Source organism: Netta rufina, assembly GCF_964035555.1.
Source record: "Netta rufina genome assembly, chromosome: W".
In the NCBI taxonomy this organism is placed as follows: Eukaryota; Metazoa; Chordata; class Aves; order Anseriformes; family Anatidae; genus Netta; species Netta rufina.
Window position 1 is genome coordinate 2,513,516 of NC_140139.1, and position 22,776 is coordinate 2,536,291.

At 47.6% G+C, this 22,776-nt stretch overlaps 1 protein-coding gene across 1 annotated transcript in view; it reads right to left on the minus strand.

Moving 5' to 3' along the window:
* The window catches only part of LOC311220889 (rapamycin-insensitive companion of mTOR-like), a 226,998-nt gene that overhangs the window by 181,713 nt on the left and 22,509 nt on the right, over positions 1-22,776 (minus strand). The window contains exon 3 of the mRNA XM_084304520.1: positions 21,620-21,717. Coding sequence (XP_084160646.1) covers positions 21,620-21,717 — 98 coding nt within the window. The remainder of the gene's footprint in view (positions 1-21,619; positions 21,718-22,776) is intronic.

Here is a 22,776-nt window from a genome sequence, read left to right on the forward strand (position 1 = left end):
AAATATGCAAGGAGTAGTCTGTCCTTGAGAGAGAGATAAACAGGTGGATCTGAGGCCTGGGAAGATGAGGGAGTAGCTTATGGAATGGAAAATTTCGAGGTTGGCAAAAAAGGTGCCTACGTGGCAAGGAAAAATGTCCTTATCTCGAAGAGGAGGTTTCTAAGGGGAAAACAACTGCCAGAAATGTGAGGAAGCTATGTCCGTATGTAACCGCAAGTAGGGGGAACATAAACTAAAATAACCTTTAGGCTTAGCCAATCAGTAAGTGACTAATAGGCATAATTATAACAATCTGTATAAATATGCACTATCCGGTCAATAAAGTAGAACTATGCTTTACCACTCATATGGAGTCAGCTGCATTTGTTCCTTCGGCCGCGGACTAACAAATGGCGCCCGAACAGGGACAGACAAAAGGCGGCTGAAGCAGAGGGGCACCGGACAGCAGCGACCAGGGGGTCCAGAGCGATCGAACACTGCTAAACACTGTTACGACAGTTGGTGTGTCGTCTCCGAAGGCCTGAACTAAACAGTTCGCCATCTGCGTGGGCTACAGGGCAAAGGCTGCATGCTGATTGCAGGGCTGAGACCTGAACAGGAGAGACCCGAACAGGCTGACACCAGCGGCGCCGGGACATCGCAGTGGCGCTGGGACATCGGAGCGGCGCCGGGACATCGGAGCGGTGCCGAGAGCCCGGAGCGGCGGCAAGGGACCGGAGCGGTGCCGGGAGACCCGAGGCACACAGAATGCCTACCACCGCACGGAGAGAGCACTGACTGACGCTGCAGGGCTGCGGCCAACTGTGTGGGCCTTCACAAGGACAAGGACAGACCTGGCGGAGGCCGGAACACCTGAGAGACATTGAGAAACTCCAAGCACCGACCCGGACAAAGGACTCACGGTGAGACACGGGGAAAAGAAACCGTGGGGAGCGTAGGAAAAGATCCGTGGGGAAACGCGGGAAACGGAACCGCGCAGGGATGCGGGAAAAGGAGCCGCGGAAAACGCGGGACATTGAAATAATCGCGGTGCGATGAGGCACATCCGAGATCGAGTTGCTGCGGGAGACCAGGGGCGTTGGTGGACAACGGCAGCCGAAGCAGTACGCGATTTACGGAAAGATCTTATACAGGCACACCAGCAAGCCTTCGCAGCTGTAGCCTTGCTGCAGACTCGCCGTAACTGTCGAGCACAACAGGTGTGGGCAGCGCTGGCTGTGCTGCTTTACTCCAGCATTCTTTTTATAATCTGGCTGTGCTGCGTCACTCTAGCATTCGCATTCCTTTTATAAGACGTTTATCTTGCACTGCAAAAAAGACTATTCGTCCCCAGATCGGTGTTATAACTATGTTTCTGGATAACATTCTGTGGGGTTGCCACATTCTTCGAATTACTAATGACGATTTACCTTCATTGTGGGGCAGGAGTGCAGAGACGCAGATTACACTGCCAAATGACCACCGGCAGGCTCTTTCACAAACAGCTTCTAAGGTTGCAGCTGGCACTGCCTGCAGCCGTATAGCAGACGTTACACTCTCTTTCCTAACTAGTAATCATGTGTCTCATCCATTTGTGGTAAATGGTCAGTGGCAAAAAGAAAAGGGGGAGAGTAAGGGGCGACAAAGACAGAAACGGTACCAGGAGGATGCCACTGACACTAACAGCACGGGTAATAGGAGTAGTATAAGTGACACAGGTGACGGTGCGGGGCAGTGGTGGGTGCTGCTGCGCTGCGGGGCACTCTGCCTGCTGTTCGCCCTCGCCTGCCTGGGCACTGCTGCTGAGCTGTGTCATATGAGAACATGCCAGGTAAATGAAATCAGCTGTGGTCCTCAGTCAACCCAGTGTATCGCAGTGTCCTGGAAATGTGATGGTGAAAAAGACTGTGACAGAGATCCTGATTGCAAGGATGGAAGAGATGAAATTAACTGCTCTTCTCGGACCTGCAGGCCAGACCAGTTCAGATGTGAAGATGGGAACTGTGTCCATGGGAGTAGGCAGTGCAGTGGTGTGAGAGACTGTCTGGATGGCACTGATGAAGCCAACTGTAACAATGTTATTCAGTGCTCTGGACCTGGCAAATTCAAGTGCAGAAGTGGAGAATGCATAGATATCAGTAAAGTATGTAACCAGCAGAGAGACTGCAAGGACTGGGGTGATGAGCCCCTGAAGGAATGCAACAAAAATGAATGTGACTGTCCAGCTGGGTTTGAGTTTGTAGACAAGAGAAACTGTGGAGATATTGATGAATGCCAAAACCCTGGTATCTGTAGTCAAATCTGTATCAACCTGAAAGGTGGCTGCAAATGTGAATGTAGCCGTGGCTATCAGATGAATCCTGCTACAGGAACCTGGAAAGGGCCATACGAGTACAGAAATACAAATAACACCTGTGATTACAATGACACTGCTAAGCAGGGTTTAGGGGTTTATGGCACGGAGATAAGGGGTAACAACTACAGTGTTTGGAACAATTGTACAGCTTTGGCCTTACCTCCTGATGTTTTTCTGATTTGTGGGGATAGGGCCTGGCAAGGTATCACTGCAAATGCTATCAGATGTCCATGTAACTTAGATAAACTCATTGTATTTGCTTCTAGCTTGTTACAGTTGCATGAGATCACCAGACATAAGTGGGCATTGCTTGCACCGGATTGCAATGATAATGTTGAATTGTGTGGGGTTGCAGCTAGAGCGGCATTGGCAATTGTAGTGCCTGGAGTGGCACCTCTGGCCGCACGTAACAACTTAGAAAAATTGGTATGCTGGGCCGAGAAGCAAGCCTATGCCACAACAGAGATACTTGAGGAGACACTCTGCTCGGCTGCGGGGATCGGCTGCGGTATGGACGCCCCTAGGTGCACCCTGAGCGTCTGGCTCGGAGGGGACTCCACTCTCAGCTGCTCACCGCAGGAACAGACAAAGATCTCCTGAAGCTGCAGACAAACGGTATGTTTTCGGCTGCTGGAGGGATACTAACTGGAGTGTTAATAATTGTATGTGTTATTCTTAAATGTCCAGGTATTTTGTGTTGAAAGTATTTGTGTAAGGGTAAGGTTTTAAAACAAAGTGTTACAAGTCACCTCACGAGGAACACAATGAGAGACAATACTTGTTTGTTTGCTTATCATTCTAAATTATATTCTTGTGGTATGATTGAGGTTGTGGTATGATTGAGAGTGAGATGTGCCAGAGGCCTCTGGGTGTGCGATTGTGCTGTGTACTGTGTGAGTGAGAGCGCGGTTATTTTGCCATAGCGCAGGTTGAGATTATTTTGCCATAGCGCAGGAAAGATATACATAATTTTGCCGTAGCGCAGGAAAGATATACATAATGGAAAATGAAGTAGCCCTAGATTTATTGCAGCGCTTTTTAGAAAAACGGGGAGTAGACTGCAAACAACTAGCGGGACTAGTTGCGATCGGTTGAGCAAAATCATGTTTCACAAGTACGGAGTCATTGTTTGAAGTAGCCGCTTGGAGAAATTTAAGGGAATGTACTGTTTAAAACTTTTTGATCATAATGAGTCAATTCACAAATTCATTACTTTCCTGAAAGAGCACATGAGAAAGATTCAATATGGTATCAATCCTTTCAATCAATGGTTCACTGATTTGTTAGAAACAATGCATAGATGGTTACTGGGATTAGTCAAAGAGGGATTAAGGATTCTGTTTGCTGTGGTGTCAATCATCATTGTATGTGGTACTGTGATAAATGTGGTTAAAGGGTTACTTGCAAAAATGTTATAGGGATTTTGAAGCGGTGCCGGAAACAGGTACCCAGTGGATCCCTGCAAAGTGGACTAAAGCAGCCATAGAATCTGCACACGCCGTAGACGACCATGAAGAGGTTCCTGATAATCATTCTGACAATGATGTGGGCTGCGACACTTCAAGGACTGCTAAGGACAGCCTTCGATCCTAAGGAGAATGTCTGGGTATCCCTGGCTAGGAAACTGAATACCACCACCTTCTGTGCAAGTCTAGCCAGCCCTAGCGCACCTTTTGTTACATACCTTGTACCATTAAGTGATTATAGTAATTGTAGTGTTATTAGGTTTAAGTTGTGTTACCATTAAGTGATCATAGTAATTGTAGTGTTATTAGGTTTAAGTTGTGCTATATCATGTAATTGTAGTTGTATTATGTCATGTATTCGACGTCTGATGGAAAACACTTTCGGCCAAGTACTGCTCGTACTAAAAGAAAAAGGGGGTATTGTTGGGAATTGGTCTGTGGGGCATGGACATATATCCACAGAGCAATTGGTTGACCAGAGTTTGTTTTAAGAATAGACCTCAGTTAGCATGACTGGGGAATGGAAAATTTCGAGGTTGGCAAAAAAGGTGCCTACGTGGCAAGGAAAAATGTCCTTATCTCGAAGAGGAGGTTTCTAAGGGGAAAACAACTGCCAGAAATGTGAGGAAGCTATGTCCGTATGTAACCGCAAGTAGGGGGAACATAAACTAAAATAACCTTTAGGCTTAGCCAATCAGTAAGTGACTAATAGGCATAATTATAACAATCTGTATAAATATGCACTATCCGGTCAATAAAGTAGAACTATGCTTTACCATTCATATGGAGTCGGCTGCATTTGTTCCTTCGGCCGCGGACTAACACCTGGGGGACAATGCTGTCATTGGTCCCAGCCAACATGGGTTCATGAGGGGTAGGTCCTGCCTAACAAATTTGATTTCCTTTTATGATAAGATCACCCATCTAGTTGACCAAGGGAAACCAGCTGATGTGATCTTTTTGGACTTCAGCAAAGCTTTTGACATGGTTTCCCATAGGATCCTACTGGACAAAATGTCCAGTGTACAACTTAACAAAAACATCATACGATGGGTGAGCAATTGGCAGGGCTCAAAGGGTTGTGGTAAATGGGGCCACATCTGGCTGGCAGATGGTCACTAGTGGGGTCCCCCAAGGCTCCATTTTAGGGCCAGTCCTCTTCAATGTCTTTATAAATGATTTTGATGTAGGAATAGAAGGTGTTCTGAGCAAATTTGCTGATGACACAGAACTTGGAGGAGTTGTGGACTCGGATGAGGGTGGAAAGGCCTTGCAGAGAGATCTGGACAGATTGGAGAGCTGGGCGATCACCAACTGCATGAAGTTTAACAAAAGCAAGTGCCGGGTCCTGCACCTGGGACGGGGCAACCCTGGCTATACATACAGACTGGGCGACGAGATGCTGGAGAGCAGCCCCACAGAGAGGGATCTGGGGGTTGTGGTTGACAGGAAGATGAATATGAGCCAGCAGTGTGCCCAGGCAGCCAGGAGGGCCAACCGTGTCCTGGGATGCATCAAGCACGGCATGGCTAGTTGGTCGAGGGAGGTGATTGTCCTGCTCTACTCTGCGCTGGTGCGGCCTCACCTCGAGTACTGTGTGCAGTTCTGGGCACCACAGTACAAAAAGGACATTAAACTGTTGGAGAGTGTCCAGAGGAGGGCGACGAAGATGGTGAAGGGCCTAGAGGGGAAGACATATGAGGAGCGGCTGAGGTCACTGGGCCTGTTCAGCCTGGAGAAGAGGAGGCTGAGGGGGGGACCTCATCGCGGTCTACAACTTCCTCGCGAGGGGAAGTGGAGAGGCAGGTGACCTATTCTCCATAAATACCAGTGATAGGACCCTCGGAAATGATGTTAAGCTGAGGTAGGGGAAATTTAGGCTGGACATCAGGAAGAGGTCCTTCACCACGAGGGTGGTTGCACACTGGAACAGGCTCCCCAGGGACATAGTCACTGTACCAAGCCTGTCTGAATTTAAAAAGTGATTGGACTGTGCACTTAGTAACATGGTCTAAACTTTTGGGTAGACCTGTGCGGTGCCAGGAGTTGGACTTGATGATCCTTATGGTTCCCTTCCAACTCGGGATATTCTATGATTCTGTGATTCTATGATTCTACCTGAGCGTTCCCTAGGCTTCCAACCTTAGATGCTATCACAATGGGGGAACCTGGTGTGCTGACTCTAAGGAACAGTACAGAGCGTAGAGTGGAGTGGAGACACCATGGCTAGGCTCTGTGACCTGGTGGGGACCAGATTGTTCTTGTGCACACTGAGACTGAAAAGCCAAACTTTTGCTACCCCGAGCCAAGGACCTGTCATTTTTTGACAAATGCTGTACCCTAGTGTACTTCTACTCATTATAATATCATTATAATACCAAAACACACCTCCATCCCAAAAGCTACCCGCCTCCAAGGTGCGACCACCCCTCCCTGAGCATGCACTCTGAATTTCTCGGAACCCTTTACTTTAAACGGAGACGGGAGAACTTTTCAACATTCATAACTAAGATATGCTTTACTAGAGTCACTCAAGCGCCACCTAAAAGATTGACAATAATATAAATAAAAAAAAATAAAAAATTAAAATAAATATAAAAAATATTATAGACAATAATAGGAGGCGATCGGCTCCGGGGCAGACCCGTTCTGCAGCGGAGCGGGGGATCGGAACAGGCAGGGCTTTTTTTTCCGGCATCGAGCCCACTTGAGGGAGCCGCCAGGACACGGCAGTCCTTGCGAGGGAGGCTGGCGAGGCGTAGGCGGAGCCAGCTGCGCCCCCTCCCTGGCCGTTCAAAAGCTGCCTCTAGGGAGCACGGCGACCAGGACGGGCAAACGGTGTGGCGCGTCAGAAGGGCGGGGCGCGGCAGTTCGCGCGGCAGTTCGCACAGGCAGGGCGAGCAGGAAGGGCGGAGCTCCCCCCCGCCCATACGAACACCTCCTTAACGACAGCCTTTAGCTAGGTGATAATGGTCTCCACCAGGCACGGTGCACTCTCCAGGAAGTCGGTACACACCCAGACCGACTACCCGTTAAAAAGTGCCGCAGTTCAGGTCACCGGATGCAGGGAGTGTCTGAGCCTGTTGCTGCCATCGGCGGGAGGCAGAGAAACTGCGTGCGTGAGGTGCGAGCAGGTGGATGACCTGGTCCGCATGGTGGCAGAACTCAAGGAGGAGGTGGAGAGGTTGAGGGCTATCAGGGAGTGTGAGCGGTAGATAGACTGGTGGAGCTACTCCCTGCAGGGCCTCAAGGAGAGGTATTGAGGTGAGACACCCCAAATGGGGGTGGACCCCCTCCCCTGTCGCCGTCGGGCAGAGGGAGGGGATCTGGGAGTTGAGGAGGAATGGAAACAGGTCCCTGCTCGACATCGCAGGCGATACCCTCCCCTTCCGGCCCCACCTTCCCAGGTGCCCTTACGCAACAGGTTTGAGGCCCTGGAGCTCGAGAGACTGGTGGGTGAGGAAGAGGTAGCAAGTGTTCCCAGGAGGATGCCTAGGGCGAGGAAGTCAACTCCACGCCTCAGGACTGCCTCCACCAAGAAAGACAGAAGGGTGATCGTTGTGGGCGACTCTCTTCTTAGGGGAGCAGAGGACCCTATTTGTCGGCCTGACCCTACCTGTAGGGAAGTCTGCTGCCTCCCTGGGGCCAGGGTCAGGGATGTTGCCAGGAAGCTTCCCAACCTGGTACGCCCCTCTGACTATTATCCTCTTTTGATAGTCCAGGCAGGTAGTGACGACATTGAAGAGAGAAGCCTGAAGGCTATCAAAAGAGACTTTAGGGGGCTGGGACGGTTAGTGGATGGAGCGGGAATACAGGTGGTGTTTTCGTCCATCCCTACAGTGGAAGGGAGGGGTACAGAGAGGACACGGAAAGCCCACCTGTTAAACACGTGCCTCCGGGGCTGGTGCCAACGCAGAAATCTTGGGTTTTTCGACCATGGGGCACTTTACTCGGCACCCGGCCTGATGGCCACAGACGGGTCCCTATCTTTTAGGGGAAAAAGGATCCTGGGCCAGGAACTGGCGGGGCTCATTGAGAGGGCTTTAAACTAGGTAAGAAGGGGGATGGGGCTGAAGCAAGGATTGTTGGAGCTGTGCCAGGGGGAACAATGGCAAGGCTGGGAGATAAGGCAATGGCCCAGCTGAAGTGCATCTACACCAATGCACGCAGCATGGGTAACAAACAGGAGGAGCTGGAAGCCATCGTGCGGCAGGAAGGCTACGACTTGGTTGCCATCACGGAGATGTGGTGGGACCAGTCTCATGACTGGAGTGCTGCAATGCCTGGCTATAGGCTCTTCAGAAGGGACAGGCAGCACAGAAGGGGTGGTGGTGTGGCTCTCTATATTAGAGAGTGTTTTGATGTTGTAGAACTCAAGGCTGGGAATGACAAGGTCGAGTCCCTTTGGGTTATGATCGGCAGGGACAACAAGGCTAGCGTCCTGGTCGGGGTCTGTTATGGACCGCCAAACCAGGATGAGGAGACGGATGAGGAACTCTACAGGCAGCTGACAGAAGTTGCAAAATCGTCAGCGCTTGTTCTCGTGGGGGACTTCAACTTCCCTGACATATCCTGGAAGCACAACACAGCCCTGAGAAAGCAGTCTAGGAGGTTTCTGGAGAGCGTGGAAGATACCTTCCTGACGCAGCTGGTTAGCGAGGCTACCAGGGGTGGCACCCCACTAGACCTTCTCTTCACAGAGAAGGACTGGTGGGGGATGTGATTGTCGGGAGCTGTCTTGGGCAGAGTGACCACGAAATGGTGGAGTTCTCTATTCTTGGCGAGGCCAGGAAGGGGACCAGTAAAACCGCTGTATTGGACTTTCGGAGGGCTGACTTTGTGCTGCTGAGGACACGAGTTGGTAGAGTCCCTTGGGAGGCGGTTCTGAAGGGCAGAGGAGTCCAGGAAGGCTGGGCACTCTTCAAGAAGGAAATCTTAATGGCGAAGGAACGGTCTGTCCCCACGTGCCCAAAGACGAGCTGGCGGGGAAGAAGACCAGCCTGGCTCAACAGAGAATTGTGACTTTAGCTTAGGAGAAAAAAGAGGGTTTATAATCTTTGGAAAAGTGGACAGGCCACTAGGGAGGACTATAAGGATGTTGCGAGGCTGTGCAGGGACAAAATTAGGAAGACCAAAGCTCATCTGGAGCTCAATCTGGCTACTGCCGTTAAAGACAACAAAAAACGTTTTTATAAATACATCAACACAAAAAGGAGGACTAAGGAGAATCTCCATCCATTACTGGATGCGGGGGGAAAATTAGTTACAAGAGATGAGGAAAAGGCAGAGGTGCTTAATGCCTTCTTCGCCTCAGTCTTTAGCGGCAATACCGGTTGCTCTCTGGATACCCAGTACCCTGAGCTGGTGGAAGGGGATGGGGAGCAGGATGTGGCCCTCACTATCCACGAAGAACTGGTTGGTGACCTGTTATGGCACTTGGATGTGCACAAGTCGATGGGGCCGGATGGGATCCACCTGAGGGTACTGAGAGAACTGGCAGAGGAGCTGGCCAAGCCACTGTCCATCATTTATCAACAGTCCTGGCTATCGGGGGAGGTCCCAGTTGACTGGCGGCTAGCAAACGTGACACCCATCTACAAGAAGGGCCGGAGGGCAGACCCGGGAAACTACAGGCCTGTCAGTTTGACCTCAGTGCCAGGGAAGCTCATGGAGCAGATCCTCTTGAGAGTCATCATGCAGCACTTGCAGGGCAAGCAGGCGACCAGGCCCAGTCAGCATGGGTTTATGAAAGGCAGGTCCTGCTTGACGAACCTGATCTCCTTCTATGACAAAGTGACGCGCTGGGTGGATGAGGGAAAGGCTGTGGATGTGGTCTACTTTGACTTCATTAAGGATTTTGACACCGTCTCCCACAGCATTCTCCTCAAGAAACTGGCTGCTCGTGGCTTGGACTGGCACACGCTTCGTTGGGTTAGAAACTAGCTGGATAGCCGGGCCCAAAGAGTCGTGGTGAATGGAGTCAAGTCCAGTTGGAGGCCAGTCACTAGTGGCGTTCCCCAGGGCTCGGTGCTGGGGCCGGTCCTCTTTAATATCTTCATCTATGATCTGGATGAGAGGATTGAGTGCACCCTCAGAAAGTTTGCAGATGACACCAAGCTAGGTGCGTGTGTCCATCTGCTTGAGGGTAGGAAGGCTCTGCAGGAGGATCTGGATAGGCTACACCGATGAGCTGAGGTCAACTGCATGAAGTTTAACAAGGTGTCCTGGTTTCAGTTAGAACAGAGTTAATTTTCTTCCTAGTAGCTGGTAGAATGCTGTGTTTTGGCTTAGGATGAGAAGAGTGCTGATAACACCCCGATGTTTTAATTGTTGCAGAGCAGTGCTTATACCAAGCCAAGGACATCTCAGCCTTTCGCTCTGTCCTGCCAACAGGCAGGCTGGGGGTGCAGTAAGAGCTGGGAGGGGACAGACCCAGGACAGGTGACCCAAACTAGCCAAAGGGGTATTCCATACCATCTGACGTCATGCTAAACAATATATAGGGGTGGCTAGCCGGGGGAGGGGGCCAGACTGCTCGGGGTTAGGCTGGGCATCGGTCAGCGGGTGGTGAGCAATTGCATTGTGCATCACTTGTTTGTACATATTAGTAGTAGTAGTACTATTATCATCATTGTATTATTATTATTATTATTATTATTGTTATTATTTTCCTGTCTTATTAAACTGTCTTTATGTCAACTCATGGGCTTCACTTTCCATTTCTCTCCCCCGTCCCAGAGAGGGAGGGGGGAGGGTGAGCGAACGGCTGCGTGGTGTTTAGCTGCCGACCGGGTTAATCCACGACAGTCTTTTTGGCACCCAACGTGGGGTACGAAAGGTTGAGATAATGGCAGATCTGACAAGAGTGTGGTAAACTAAAATTGGTATAAGTATTAGACCTGCTTAATAGTCACTTGTCATAAAGCAGATTGCTTTAATCTCAACTCTGCTGCGCCTGTTTTTCAAATTGAGTATTATAGCACGTTATTTTCTGTATGTTTATCCTCTCCGGGCCCTGGTTTCAGACCATTATGGTACTGTGTGTTGTATTGGTGGCTTATGAGATGATGAAATATCTGGCCATGACTCTAACTTGGTATTTGTGCTCAGTAACATCGTCGACTCTATACTTTGGAAACCGTATTTTGGAAACTATTAGCAATTATACCTGTTGCCTTTTTTCATTAGGGAGTCAATCTGTGGAGGGGAAAGGGGAAGATATTTTTTCTTACTCGATCACTCTTCCTTTCTCTTTCACCACCCCCTTATCCTCCTTGATCACTCTCCCTTCCTCCTTCACCACCCTCTTATCCTCCGAACTTGTTACAATAGCTCTCCAAGATATTGAATATCCTTGGGATACTCAGACCAGCATGGTCTTGTTGTTATGTCTCCTGAATGCGCTTCAGATTCTGCTTAAAGTTAAACAACTACTTAGGAAGCTCATCCGGAGATCTGCCCGGAGGCAGTATAGTTGTGAGTGGCAGGGAGTATGGGAGGATATGGGCAGGCATCTAGAGCAGTTGGCACCCCCAGTGTTTTGGAAATTCACCCCTGAACAACTGCAAAATCCTAAAAAACTGGCAGAATGCTTGAAAAAAAAGGTGCTACGATTCTGGCAGTTCCAAAGTAACACAAATCATTGTAACGTGCTGGGGCCTGGCTCATGCCTATCGAGCTGCCATTGATACTGCTATCAACTTAGTGACAGATCCTGTGGCCACTCCAAGTCCTGTGACAGATCCAACGGCCACTGTAACCCCTACGGTGGACTCTGCAGCCGCTCCAGTCCCAGCTGCTGCAGCCGCTCCAGCTCCTGTGGCTGGGTCAGAGAAACGAGCTGTAGCAGTGCAGGTTGACCCTGCAGAGGGTATTCCAACCCCTGTAGCAGACCCTGTAACGGGGTCAGAGAAACGAGCTATAGCAGTGCAAGTTGCCCCTGTAGAGAAGGTGAAAAAATGGTATAGAGATTCAGGTCGTTTAGAACGCAGAGAGTCTTCTGCCAAATCTAGGTATAGAGATGACGACGACGCTGGGCCATCACGGATTCAGGAGGAGGAAGATGAGGATGCTGAAAAATCAACAGTAACTACCCAAAGCCTAAACGAGCGTGAGTTATGAGATGTGCGAAAAGATTTTGGTCGCTGTATAGGTGAGCAGCTTGTCACCTGGCTGCTCCGGTGCTGGGACACCGGAGCAAATTGTGTGGAATTAGATGGCAGGGAAGCCAGGCGGCTGGGATCCCTTGCTAGAGACGCAGGCATTGACAAAGCAATTGCAGATGGAGCACAATCTCACAGCCTCTGGAGGCGTCTCCTCTCAGCTGTGAGGGAAAGGTATCCCTTCAAGGAAGAACTTTTATGTCTACCAGGCAAGTGGACCACTATGGAGAAGGGAATCCAGTACCTGAGAGAATTAGCCGTACGGGAAGTGATTTATGAGGATCCAGACCTCAGACAAACATCCACAGATCCAGATGAAGTCAGGTGTACACGACCCATGTGGCGGAAGTTTGTACGGAGTGCACCATCATCATATGCCAGCTCATTGGCAATAATGGCCTGGAAAGAGGATGAGGAACCCACAGTGGATGAAGTGGCTAAACAACTCCGGCAGTACGAAGAAAGTCTCTCCTCTTCCTTGCAGGCCTGCGTCTCAGCTGTGGAGAAGCTTTCTGAAGAGTTCCACCAACTTAAAGAGAATCTATCTTCCTCCCCACCTGAACCAACCAGTGTCCACCGACCAAAAGAGAACACTTTGGAGAAACTTTCTGAAAAGGTTCACCAACTTGAAGAGGGATTATTCTCCTCCGCACCTCTACAAAGCAGTGTCTCAGCTATCAGGGGTAGGCGTTCATCCACACAAGGAAGACGATATGGTGGGTACTCACCCCGTGCCACCCTGTGGTTTTACTTACGAGACCATGGAGAGGACATGAGAAAATGGGATGGAAAATCTACCGCGACCCTAGAGTCACGGGTACGTGAGTTGCAAAAGAAACCAATCAGGAAAGAGGGATTCTCTGAAAAGTTTGCTGCTCCAACTTCCAGCAGACAGTCCTTCAAACACAGAAAGGAAGAAGATTCTGACCAGGGTTAGGGGGGCCCTGCCTCCAGCCAGGGGGAGGAAAGGGACAATCGAGTTTATTGGACTGTGTGGATTTGATGGCCTGGCACGTCAGATGCACAGATGTATAAGGCTCTAGTAGACACCGGTGCACAATGTACTGTAATGCCATCGAGCTATAAAGGACCAGAGCCCATCTGTATTTATGGAGTGACAGGGGGATCTCAGCAGTTGACTGTATTGGAGGCTACTAAAGTGAGTCTGACTGGGAATGAGTGGGAAAAGCACCGTATTGTGACTGGCCCGGATGCCCCATGTATCCTTGGCATAGACTATCTTAGAAGAGGATATTGCAAGGACCCAAAAGGGTTCTGGTGGGCTTTTGGTATAGCTGCCTTAGAGACAGAGGGCATTAAACAATTATCTACCTTGCCTGGTCTCTCAGAGGACCCCTCTGTTGTGGGGTTGCTGAGGGTCGAAGAACAGCAAGTGCCAATCGCTACCACAACTGTGCACCGGCGGCAATATCGCACTAACCGAGACTCCCTGATTCCCATCCATAAGCTAATTCTTCAATTAGAGAGCCAAGGAGTGATCAGCAAGACTCATTCACCTTTCAATAGTCCCATATGGCCAGTGCGAAAGTCTAATGGTGAGTGGAGACTAACAGTGGACTATCGTGGCCTGAACGAAGTCATGCCACCACTGAGTGATGCATTGCCGGACATGCTAGAACTCCAAAACAAACTAGAGTCAAAGGAAGCCAAGTGGTATGCCACAACTGATATCGCTAATGCATTTTTCTGCATCCCTTTAGCAGCAGAGTGCAGGCCACAGTTTGCTTTCACTTGGAGGGGTGTCCAATATCCTTGGAATCGGCTGCCCCAGGGGTGGAAACACAGCCCTAGCATTTGCCATGGACTGATCCAGTCTGCGCTGGAACAAGGGGAAGCTCCTGAACACCTGCAGTACATCGATGACATTATTGTGTGGGGTGACACAGCAGAGGAAGTTTTTGAGAAAGGGAAGAAAATAGTCCAAATCCTTCTGAAGGGCGGTTTTGCCATAAAACAAAATAAAGTCAAAGGACCTGCACGAGAGATCCAGTTTTTAGGAATAAAATGGCAAGATGGACGTCGTCAAATCCCAATGGATGTGATCAACAAAATAACAGCTATGTCTCCACCAACTAGCAAAAAAGAAACACAGACTTTCCTAGGTGTTGTGGGGTTTTTGAGAATGCACATCCCAAATTACAGTCTGATTGTAAACCCGCTCTACCAAGTAACCCGTAAGAAGAATGAGTTTGAATGGGGCCCTGAACAACGACAAGCCTTTGAACAAATCAAGCAGGAAATAGTCCGTGCAGTAGCCCTTGGGCCAGTTCGAACAGGACCAGATGTAAAGAATGTGCTCTACACTGCAGCCGGGGAGAACGGCCCCACCTGGAGCCTCTGGCAGAAAGAACATGGGGAAACTCGAGGTCGGCCCCTGGGGTTTTGGAGTCGGGGATACAGAGGATCTGAGGCCCGCTATACTCCAACTGAAAAGGAGATATTGGCAGCATATGAAGGAGTTTGATCTGCTTCGGAGGTGGTTGGTACTGAAGCGCAGCTCCTCCTAGCACCCCGACTGCCGGTACTAGGCTGGATATTCAAAGGAAGGGTCTCCTCTACACATCATGCAACTGATGCTACATGGAGCAAGTGGGTTGCACTGATTACTCAGCGGGCTCGAATAGGAAACCCCAGTCGCCCAGGAATATTGGAAGTGATTATGGACTGGCCAGAAGGCACATACTTTGGGATATCATCAGAGGAGTAGGTGGGTCGTGCTGAAGAAGCCCCACTGTACAACCAGTTACCAGAGAATGAGAAGAAATATGCCCTGTTCACTGATGGGTCCTGTCGTATTGTGGGGAAGCATCGGAGATGGAAGGCTGCTGTATGGAGTCCTACACGACGAGTTGCAGAAGCTGCTGAGGGAGAAGGTGAATCGAGTCAGTTTGCAGAAGTGAAGGCCATTCAGCTGGCTTTAGACATTGCTGAACGAGAAAAATGGCCAGTTCTCTATCTCTACACCGATTCATGGATGGTAGCAAATGCCCTGTGGGGATGGTTACAGCAATGGAAGCAAAACAACTGGCAGCGTAGGGGCAAACCCATCTGGGCTGCTGCATTGTGGCAAGATATTGCTGCTCGGGTAGAGAACCTGGCTGTGAAAGTACGCCACGTAGATGCTCATGTGCCCAAGAATCGGGCTACTGAAGAACATCAAAACAACCAGCAGGTGGATCAGGCTGCTAAGATTGAAGTAGCTCAGGTGGACCTGGATTGGCAGCATAAAGGTGAATTATTTATAGCCTGATGGGCCCATGACACCTCAGGTAGAGATGCAACATACAGATGGGCTCGTGATCGAGGGGTGGACCTGACCATGGACGCTATAGCACAGGTTATTCATGACTGTGAAACGTGCTGCAATCAAGCAAGCCAAAAGGTCAAAGCCTCTTTGGTATGGAGGACGATGGCTGAAATATAAATATGGAGAGGCCTGGCAGACTGAGTACATCACACTCCCTCAAACTCGCAATGGCAAGCGCCATGTACTTACAATGGTGGAAGCAACCACCGGATGGCTGGAAACATATCCTGTGCTTCATGCCACCGCCCGGAACACTATCCTGAAAAAGCAAGTCCTATAGCGACATGGCACCCCAGAAAGAATAGAGTCAGACAATGGAACTCACTTCCGAAACAACCTTATAGACACTTGGGCCAAAGAGCATGGTATTGAGTGGGTGTATCACATCCCCTATCATGCACCAGCCTCCGGGAAAGTTGAACGATACAATGGACTGTTAAAGACTACTTTGAAAGCAATAGGCGCTGGGACGTTCAAAAATTGGGATATGCATTTGGCAAAGGCCACCTGGTTAGTCAATACTAGGGGATCTGCCAACCGAGCTGGACCTGCCCAATCAAACCTGTTACGTACTGTAGATGGGGATAAAGTTCCTGTAGTGCATGTAAGAAATATGCTGGGTAAAACAGTCTGGGCTACTCCTGCCTCAGGAAAAGGCAAACCTATTCGTGGAATTGTTTTCGCTCAGGGACCTGGATACACTTGGTGGGTGATGCAAAAGAACGGAGAGGTCCGGTGTGTACCTCAAGGAGATTTAATACTGGGTGAGAATAGCCCATGAATTGAATTGTACCATGTTAATTACTATATAATACTGTATGTTATCACTACCATGACGACTATAGGTGACTAATTAGAATGTATGGAAAAGAGTGTAACCTTGTGGTGGTTTTACCGTGCTGGGCAGCTAAACCCCACAACCGCTCTCTCACTCCCCCTCCTTTAGATGAGGAGGGGGAGAAGTAAAGCAAAGAACAACTCACGGGTTGAGATAAGGATAATTTAATTAAAGGGAAATAATTATAATAATTAAATAAAGACTACCATGAACTAAACAATTTAACTAAGGGGAAGTAAAAGGGAAAAGGGGAAAAAGGGAGGAAAACAAACAAACAAAATAAATGAAAGCTATATGGAAGTGCAGAGGAAAGAAATTACTCTCTACTTCCCACAAATGAGTGATGATTGACCACGTCCTTGAAGCAAGGCCTCAACGCACGCAGCCGGTGTTCGAGAGGAGGACCGACGTCTTCTCAACGAGAGCCCACCCCTCCCCTCTTCTTCCTGTTTCCACCTTTTATTGCTGAGTGTGACACCACATGGTATGGAATATCCCTTTGATTGGTTTAGGTCAGCTGCCCTGGTGATGTTTCTCTCCTCACTTTTTGCCCACCCCCTAGGAGGGTTAGAGAAAGGCCCAATGCTGTGCCACTGCTGCTCAGCAGTAGACACAACACTGGTGTGATAACACTGCTGTTCCAGCTACAAGTACAGAGTACGGCACTGAATGGGCTGCTGCCGGGAAAGTTAACATTCCAGCCAGACCCAGTACAAACCTGAGCATGACATAAATGGTATGGAATAAGGGGTGGATAGATGTCCTGGTTTCAGTTAGAACAGAGTTAATTTTCTTCCTAGTAGCTGGTAGAATGCTGTGTTTTGGCTTAGGATGAGAAGAGTGCTGATAACACCCCGATGTTTTAATTGTTGCAGAGCAGTGCTTATACCAAGCCAAGGACATCTCAGCCTTTCGCTCTGTCCTGCCAACAGGCAGGCTGGGGGTGCAGTAAGAGCTGGGAGGGGACAGACCCAGGACAGGTGACCCAAACTAGCCAAAGGGGTATTCCATACCATCTGACGTCATGCTGAACAATATATAGGGGTGGCTAGCCGGGGGAGGGGGCCAGACTGCTCGGGGTTAGGCTGGGCATCGGTCAGCGGGTGGTGATGAGCAATTGCATTGTGCATCACTTGTTTGTACATATTATTATTAGTAGTACTATTATCATCATTGTATTATTATTATTATTATTATTATTGTTATTATTATTTTCCTGTCTTATTAAACTGTCTTTATCTCAACTCACGGGCTTCACTTTCCATTTCTCTCCCCCATCCCAGAGAGGGAGGGGGGAGGGTGAGCGAACGGCTGCGTGGTGTTTAGCTGCCGGCCGGGTTAAACCACGACACAAGGCCAAGTGTCAGGTCCTTCACCTGGGATGCAATAACCCCAAGCAGAGCTACAGGCTGGGAGATGGGTGGTTGGAGAGCTGCCAGGCAGAGAAGGACCTGGGAGTATTGGTTGATAGTCGGCTGAATATGAGCCAGCAGTGTGATCAGGTGGCCAAGAAGGCCAACAGCATCCTGGCTTGCATAAGAAACAGTGTGACCAGCAGGGCTAGGGAGGTGATCGTCCCCCTGTACTCGGCTCTGGTGAGGCCACACCTCGAGTACTGTGTTCAGTTTTGGGCCCCTCGCTACAAGAAGGACATCGAGGTGCTTGAGCGGGTCCAGAGAAGGGCGACGAAGCTGGTGAGGGGCCTGGAGAACAAGTCCTACGAGGAGCGGCTGAGGGAGCTGGGCTTGTTCAGCCTGGAGAAGAGGAGGCTCAGGGGCGACCTTATTGCTCTCTACAGGTACTTTAAAGGAGGCTGTAGTGAGGTGGGGGTTGGTCTGTTCTCCCACGTGCCTGGTGACAGGACGAGGGGGAATGGGCTTAAGTTGCACCAGGGGAGTTTTAGGTTGGCTGTTAGGAAGAATTTCTTTACCGAGAGGGTTGTTAGACATTGGAACAGGCTGCCCAGGGAAGTGGTGGAGTCACCATCCCTGGAAGTCTTTAAAAGACGTTTAGATGTAGAGCTTAGGGATATGGTTTAGTGGGGACTGTTAGTGTTAGGTCAGAGGCTGGACTCGATGATCTTGAGGTTTCTTCCAACCTAGAAATTCTGTGATTTTGTGATTCTGTGAAATCGGCCTAAGAGAGAGGGGATGTCAGGGGAGATACCATCCCGAGGGAATACACCATCCTGCAGACGTCCTGACTCCTGGGATCAGTCGATGGGCTGAGCCTCTCTTCCCCCCCCGCCCCCCGCATTGGGACACCTTTGGTTGATATTTGAACACTTGGTTATACTGTGTGTCAGCACGGAAACTTAGAAATCTCTCTAGAGTCTTTGTGCCTTTTAACACGTTAATTTCCAGGCTGCGCACCTGCATATTTCATGCATGCTAACTTGCTTTTGCAGAAAGTAACTATCTCCGGCAATCCAAAGAACCTGTGTACCTGTTGCTGTAATAAATTGTGCATTGTTCCTAGCCATGATAATTCTCATTGAACGAGACTAGAGTAAGGGTGGTTATACGTTATTGGTGAATCCGTGACCGTGGTAGTTCAGTGCTCTGAATCCGACCAGACCCATAACGGTTAATGCGTTATTGGTGAATATGTGATTATGGTAGTTCAGTACCCTGAATCCGACCGGACCCGTAATGGTTAATTGGCTACACCCCTTAACGCAACATTCTATCATTACCTGTCCCTTATACAATCTTCTTAGAAAAGGGAAATCATGGGACTGGACTAAACAGCACAAGGATGCGTTAGAATTATTAATAAAACAACTGAGGTTATTTCAACAGCTAGGTTCCTTACACACAACCAAACCTATTTGTGTAGAATGGGGATTCAGTGAACACGGTTCCCACTGTAATCTCTGGCAAAAGGGACCAGAAGGACCAGAGAGACCACTAAAGTTTAGCTCCCACTCTTCAATGACACCGTAACGAGGTATTAGGATCTTGAAAAAGGCTTACTGTCTCTAGTGCAAGTGGTGAAGTGGGTGGAACAGATAAGGAGAGAACAGAGTGTGATTATCTAGGGTTCTTTCCATCTCCTAGATATAGTTTACAAGGGTATGGTACCACCTGCAGGAATTGCCCAGAAACCCACAGTCTGTAAATGGTATACCTATCTGGACAGTATCAATGAAATTATGCCTATTAAGGAAGGCAACATTAAAGTATCTAAATTACAGAAAGATATAAACATTACTTTACTATTCCAAACTCCACCAAGCCAACCATTTCCGATTCAGGAGGCATATCCTCTAAGGAAGGTCAGCAATGCCAACACACATTGGGACTGTTAACACTTTGCCCCCTCTGGAGAGAACCTCTTTCACCAACTGCATGGAGATGGACCAAAATGGAATTGAAAGATCATTGGCAATACCTCAACACAGGGACTGTAGTTGAATGGACCCTGGAATAAATTGTCACGCCTTAAGTTACAACATTCCAGAACTGAAGGATGTTGTATAACCTCACTGGACAAAATGAAGCACTGGCTAGTTCAACTCATGTTGGGTTGGAAGAATTAGGAGGTTAGCTGAACATATTTAATAAGGTGACAGATATAACAGATTCAGAATTGCCATTGATAAATACACTTACTGCAATAGTACTAATAAATGATATTAGTGCGCTGGCACTAAAATGCTATCCTAGATATTCCTCACCAAAGAGCAGACACAGAGCTTATCAAGAGGGTGTCCCTGTCTTGGAGGAGGAGAAAGGAGCACAGCTCATCGATTGCCTCTTCTAGGTCTCCAATTTCTTCTCCCCACCACCACCACCCCCCCCTATCGCTCTTTTTTTTTTCTAACTTTTTTTTTCCCCTAACACTAACTCTTTCATATCCTAACCTCCTTATCTGTTCCACCCCCTTGGGTGTCTTTTATTATGATTTGGGTGGAGATTTGAGTACTATAGTCATGTGTTTAGCATGTACTTCATTAAGGTCATTATATTCGGGGGTGTTAACTTCAATATTTATTTTACACATAATGAAGCTAAAGGTTTTACTCCAGGCACCATGGCCTTCAAGATTCTGTTCTGCTGCCAAAACAGGGCTGTCCCCCCCCACGACAAGACTCCTGCCTTCACCAACCTCTCATATTAAGCCTACAGACCTCCATCCACAAAAAGGTTGTATAAGAGAGAAGCAGGAACATGCTGCTTAATTCCCTTTGACCAAGGCCAGTGCTTATCAGTGACACTAAGAAGTCTGACTATTCTCCACACACACCTACTTCAAAGATTATGATGTGTGTTTGTCCTTCTCATGTCCTTCTCATTTTGGTCCCCTAAATCTGCCCTTGAGCATTTTTTCTTTCACTTGAGATTGTCTCAGAAGTGTATAAGCAGCCTCCTGCTCATATTACTCAATTTTTTATTTTCATGTACAACAACAATAATTTAAACCATACTTTTCCCACCAAAGTTTCCACTGCTACCTTCTTTCCTGGCTATTGCTGATTGCAAAATCCATCCTGTGTCACTGAAACTTGTGTTTCATCTTCAGGCATGTAGCCCTATCTGTAACCCTATTAGAAAGGTGTAGAATTTACCAACTCCTTCTGTGTATCAGTACATCTGTTGAGGTAACAGGTACACTGAAGCTCTTATGTATCCTACCTCACTTAATGCAATGTACTTTTCCCTTGCCCAGCTGGAACACTGGTCCAGCTCACAACTATTCACTATGCTACAACAAACACCCTTTTTCTAACTCACTACTCACCTCTCATCAGTCCTCTCTACTCCTCTCCACCAGTTCTTCATCTACCAAAAAATGGTACTTGCTCTCATTCTGAAGGGCCTTTCATGGTCTCTTTCCTCAGCCTATCATCTCTTATTCTGCAATAAGTTATTAATTCTTGCCTTCTGCCAGCTCCCAACATATCTATCCAACTTTCAGGCAAGTATCTTTCACATTCCAATGATTTGGAATCTTACAATTGGTAAAAGCACCTCAAAAATCAGCAATACAGACCATTTTTAGAAACTGACCCTTTAATTCATTTTCACTATCAAACCCACAATGAAAGTTGACAGTTTCTAGTCTATCAGTGCCCAAGCCACTGCCTATCATGCTCATTGACATAGTCCTCCACCTCATCATACTTTGCCAGTTTACATCCAGAAAGTCTGTCATTTCACATTTTTGATTCAGCCTTGTGGAACAGGAACCAATCCTTTAGCTCTATTTGTACAACTTAACCCCTGAATTAGAAGATAATTCAGACTTCTAAACACTACGACACTACAAAAATTCAGCCAGTAAGGGACACAAACAAGTTTCAGCATAATTTTGCATTCACATATGTGCTTGTCCTTATTTGCTCCTTTCCTCTCTGACAGTATATAGATTTCCATGCACTGTTCCATGATACTAGACTGTTTTATGAATCTCCTGTACATCTGATATAGTATATATAAAATATTTTATCCATATGATCACTTGTTCTGACACCATTTGAGTACCTACCTTAGTAAAATTATTCAAGTGACCTAGTTTTCTCATATTTGAAATGCCTTGTAATTTGGCCACATTTTGGAGAATCTCTCTCATATTATCACAGGGTTCTGAAAAAAAAAAGTTATTAGTAGACAATTAAAAAATTAGAAATCTAAACATGCATTCAACATGAAGCTTCCAAAGCATAACAGGTATTTTGCTTATCTTAATTAAGGATGCAGATAATTTTTCTTCAAGAAATATCAATTGGATTTACATCTATAACCAAAGCCAGGTATACCTGAGTTCTCTCAAGTGCTAAATCACATGGAGGAGAGAGATTTCTATTTTAAAGGAGATTTTACACAATATATTAATTTACAATTGACAAAAATATTGATTTAATTATTCAAATTCCAGTCCTAGCATCTCATAACTGAACAGCCTTATTCTTAATTCCCCTTTAATTTAAAGACAAATAGTAAACAAAGACAGAAGTAAAAAGACAGCACTTTCCTACCATACTACATGATTATTTTTTTCTCCTCCCCAAACAAAGGGTCAGTAGGAGTTCTGCTTTCCATATTAACCTCTGTCCACAATCACTCTAAATTTACTAGAGGACTGGGAATTTCCAGTGATATGAGAAGTGAACTACAAGGTAAGCAAGGTGACTGGGAACTTTTTATCCTCACCTTCTTCCTAAGGATACACACAATTCAACGTGTCCATGTCCTCTCTCCCCAACCAACACAATAAAGCAGCCCCACAGGATTCAGATACCAGTTTATGAACCTACATTTTGCTGGGAAATGGAAAAGGACTACCAAATAGAGAAGACAATATCATCCTATCTCTGGGAATAAGGCTGGTACAATACAGGCAGAGTACAAAAGCAACACAAAGTAGGGCTGGGCACAGAGATGCATGCAGACCTACTGTAACAGAAACTGCAGTAAGCTCTGTACACACTGGTATTGCAGTAGAACAGTTTTCAAAGAGATGTTTGATTGCCAGGATTGTTGTGGAGTCTTCTATTAGACATTATTATGTGTTACGCGCTACAACAACACTGTCAACAGAACTGTAGTTTGAAATAAAATGCTAAGGCTACGTTGGAGACATAAATGGATGAAAAGTATTGTTACCAAAAAAAAGAAAAAAAAAAAAAAAAGCATTGCATAAAA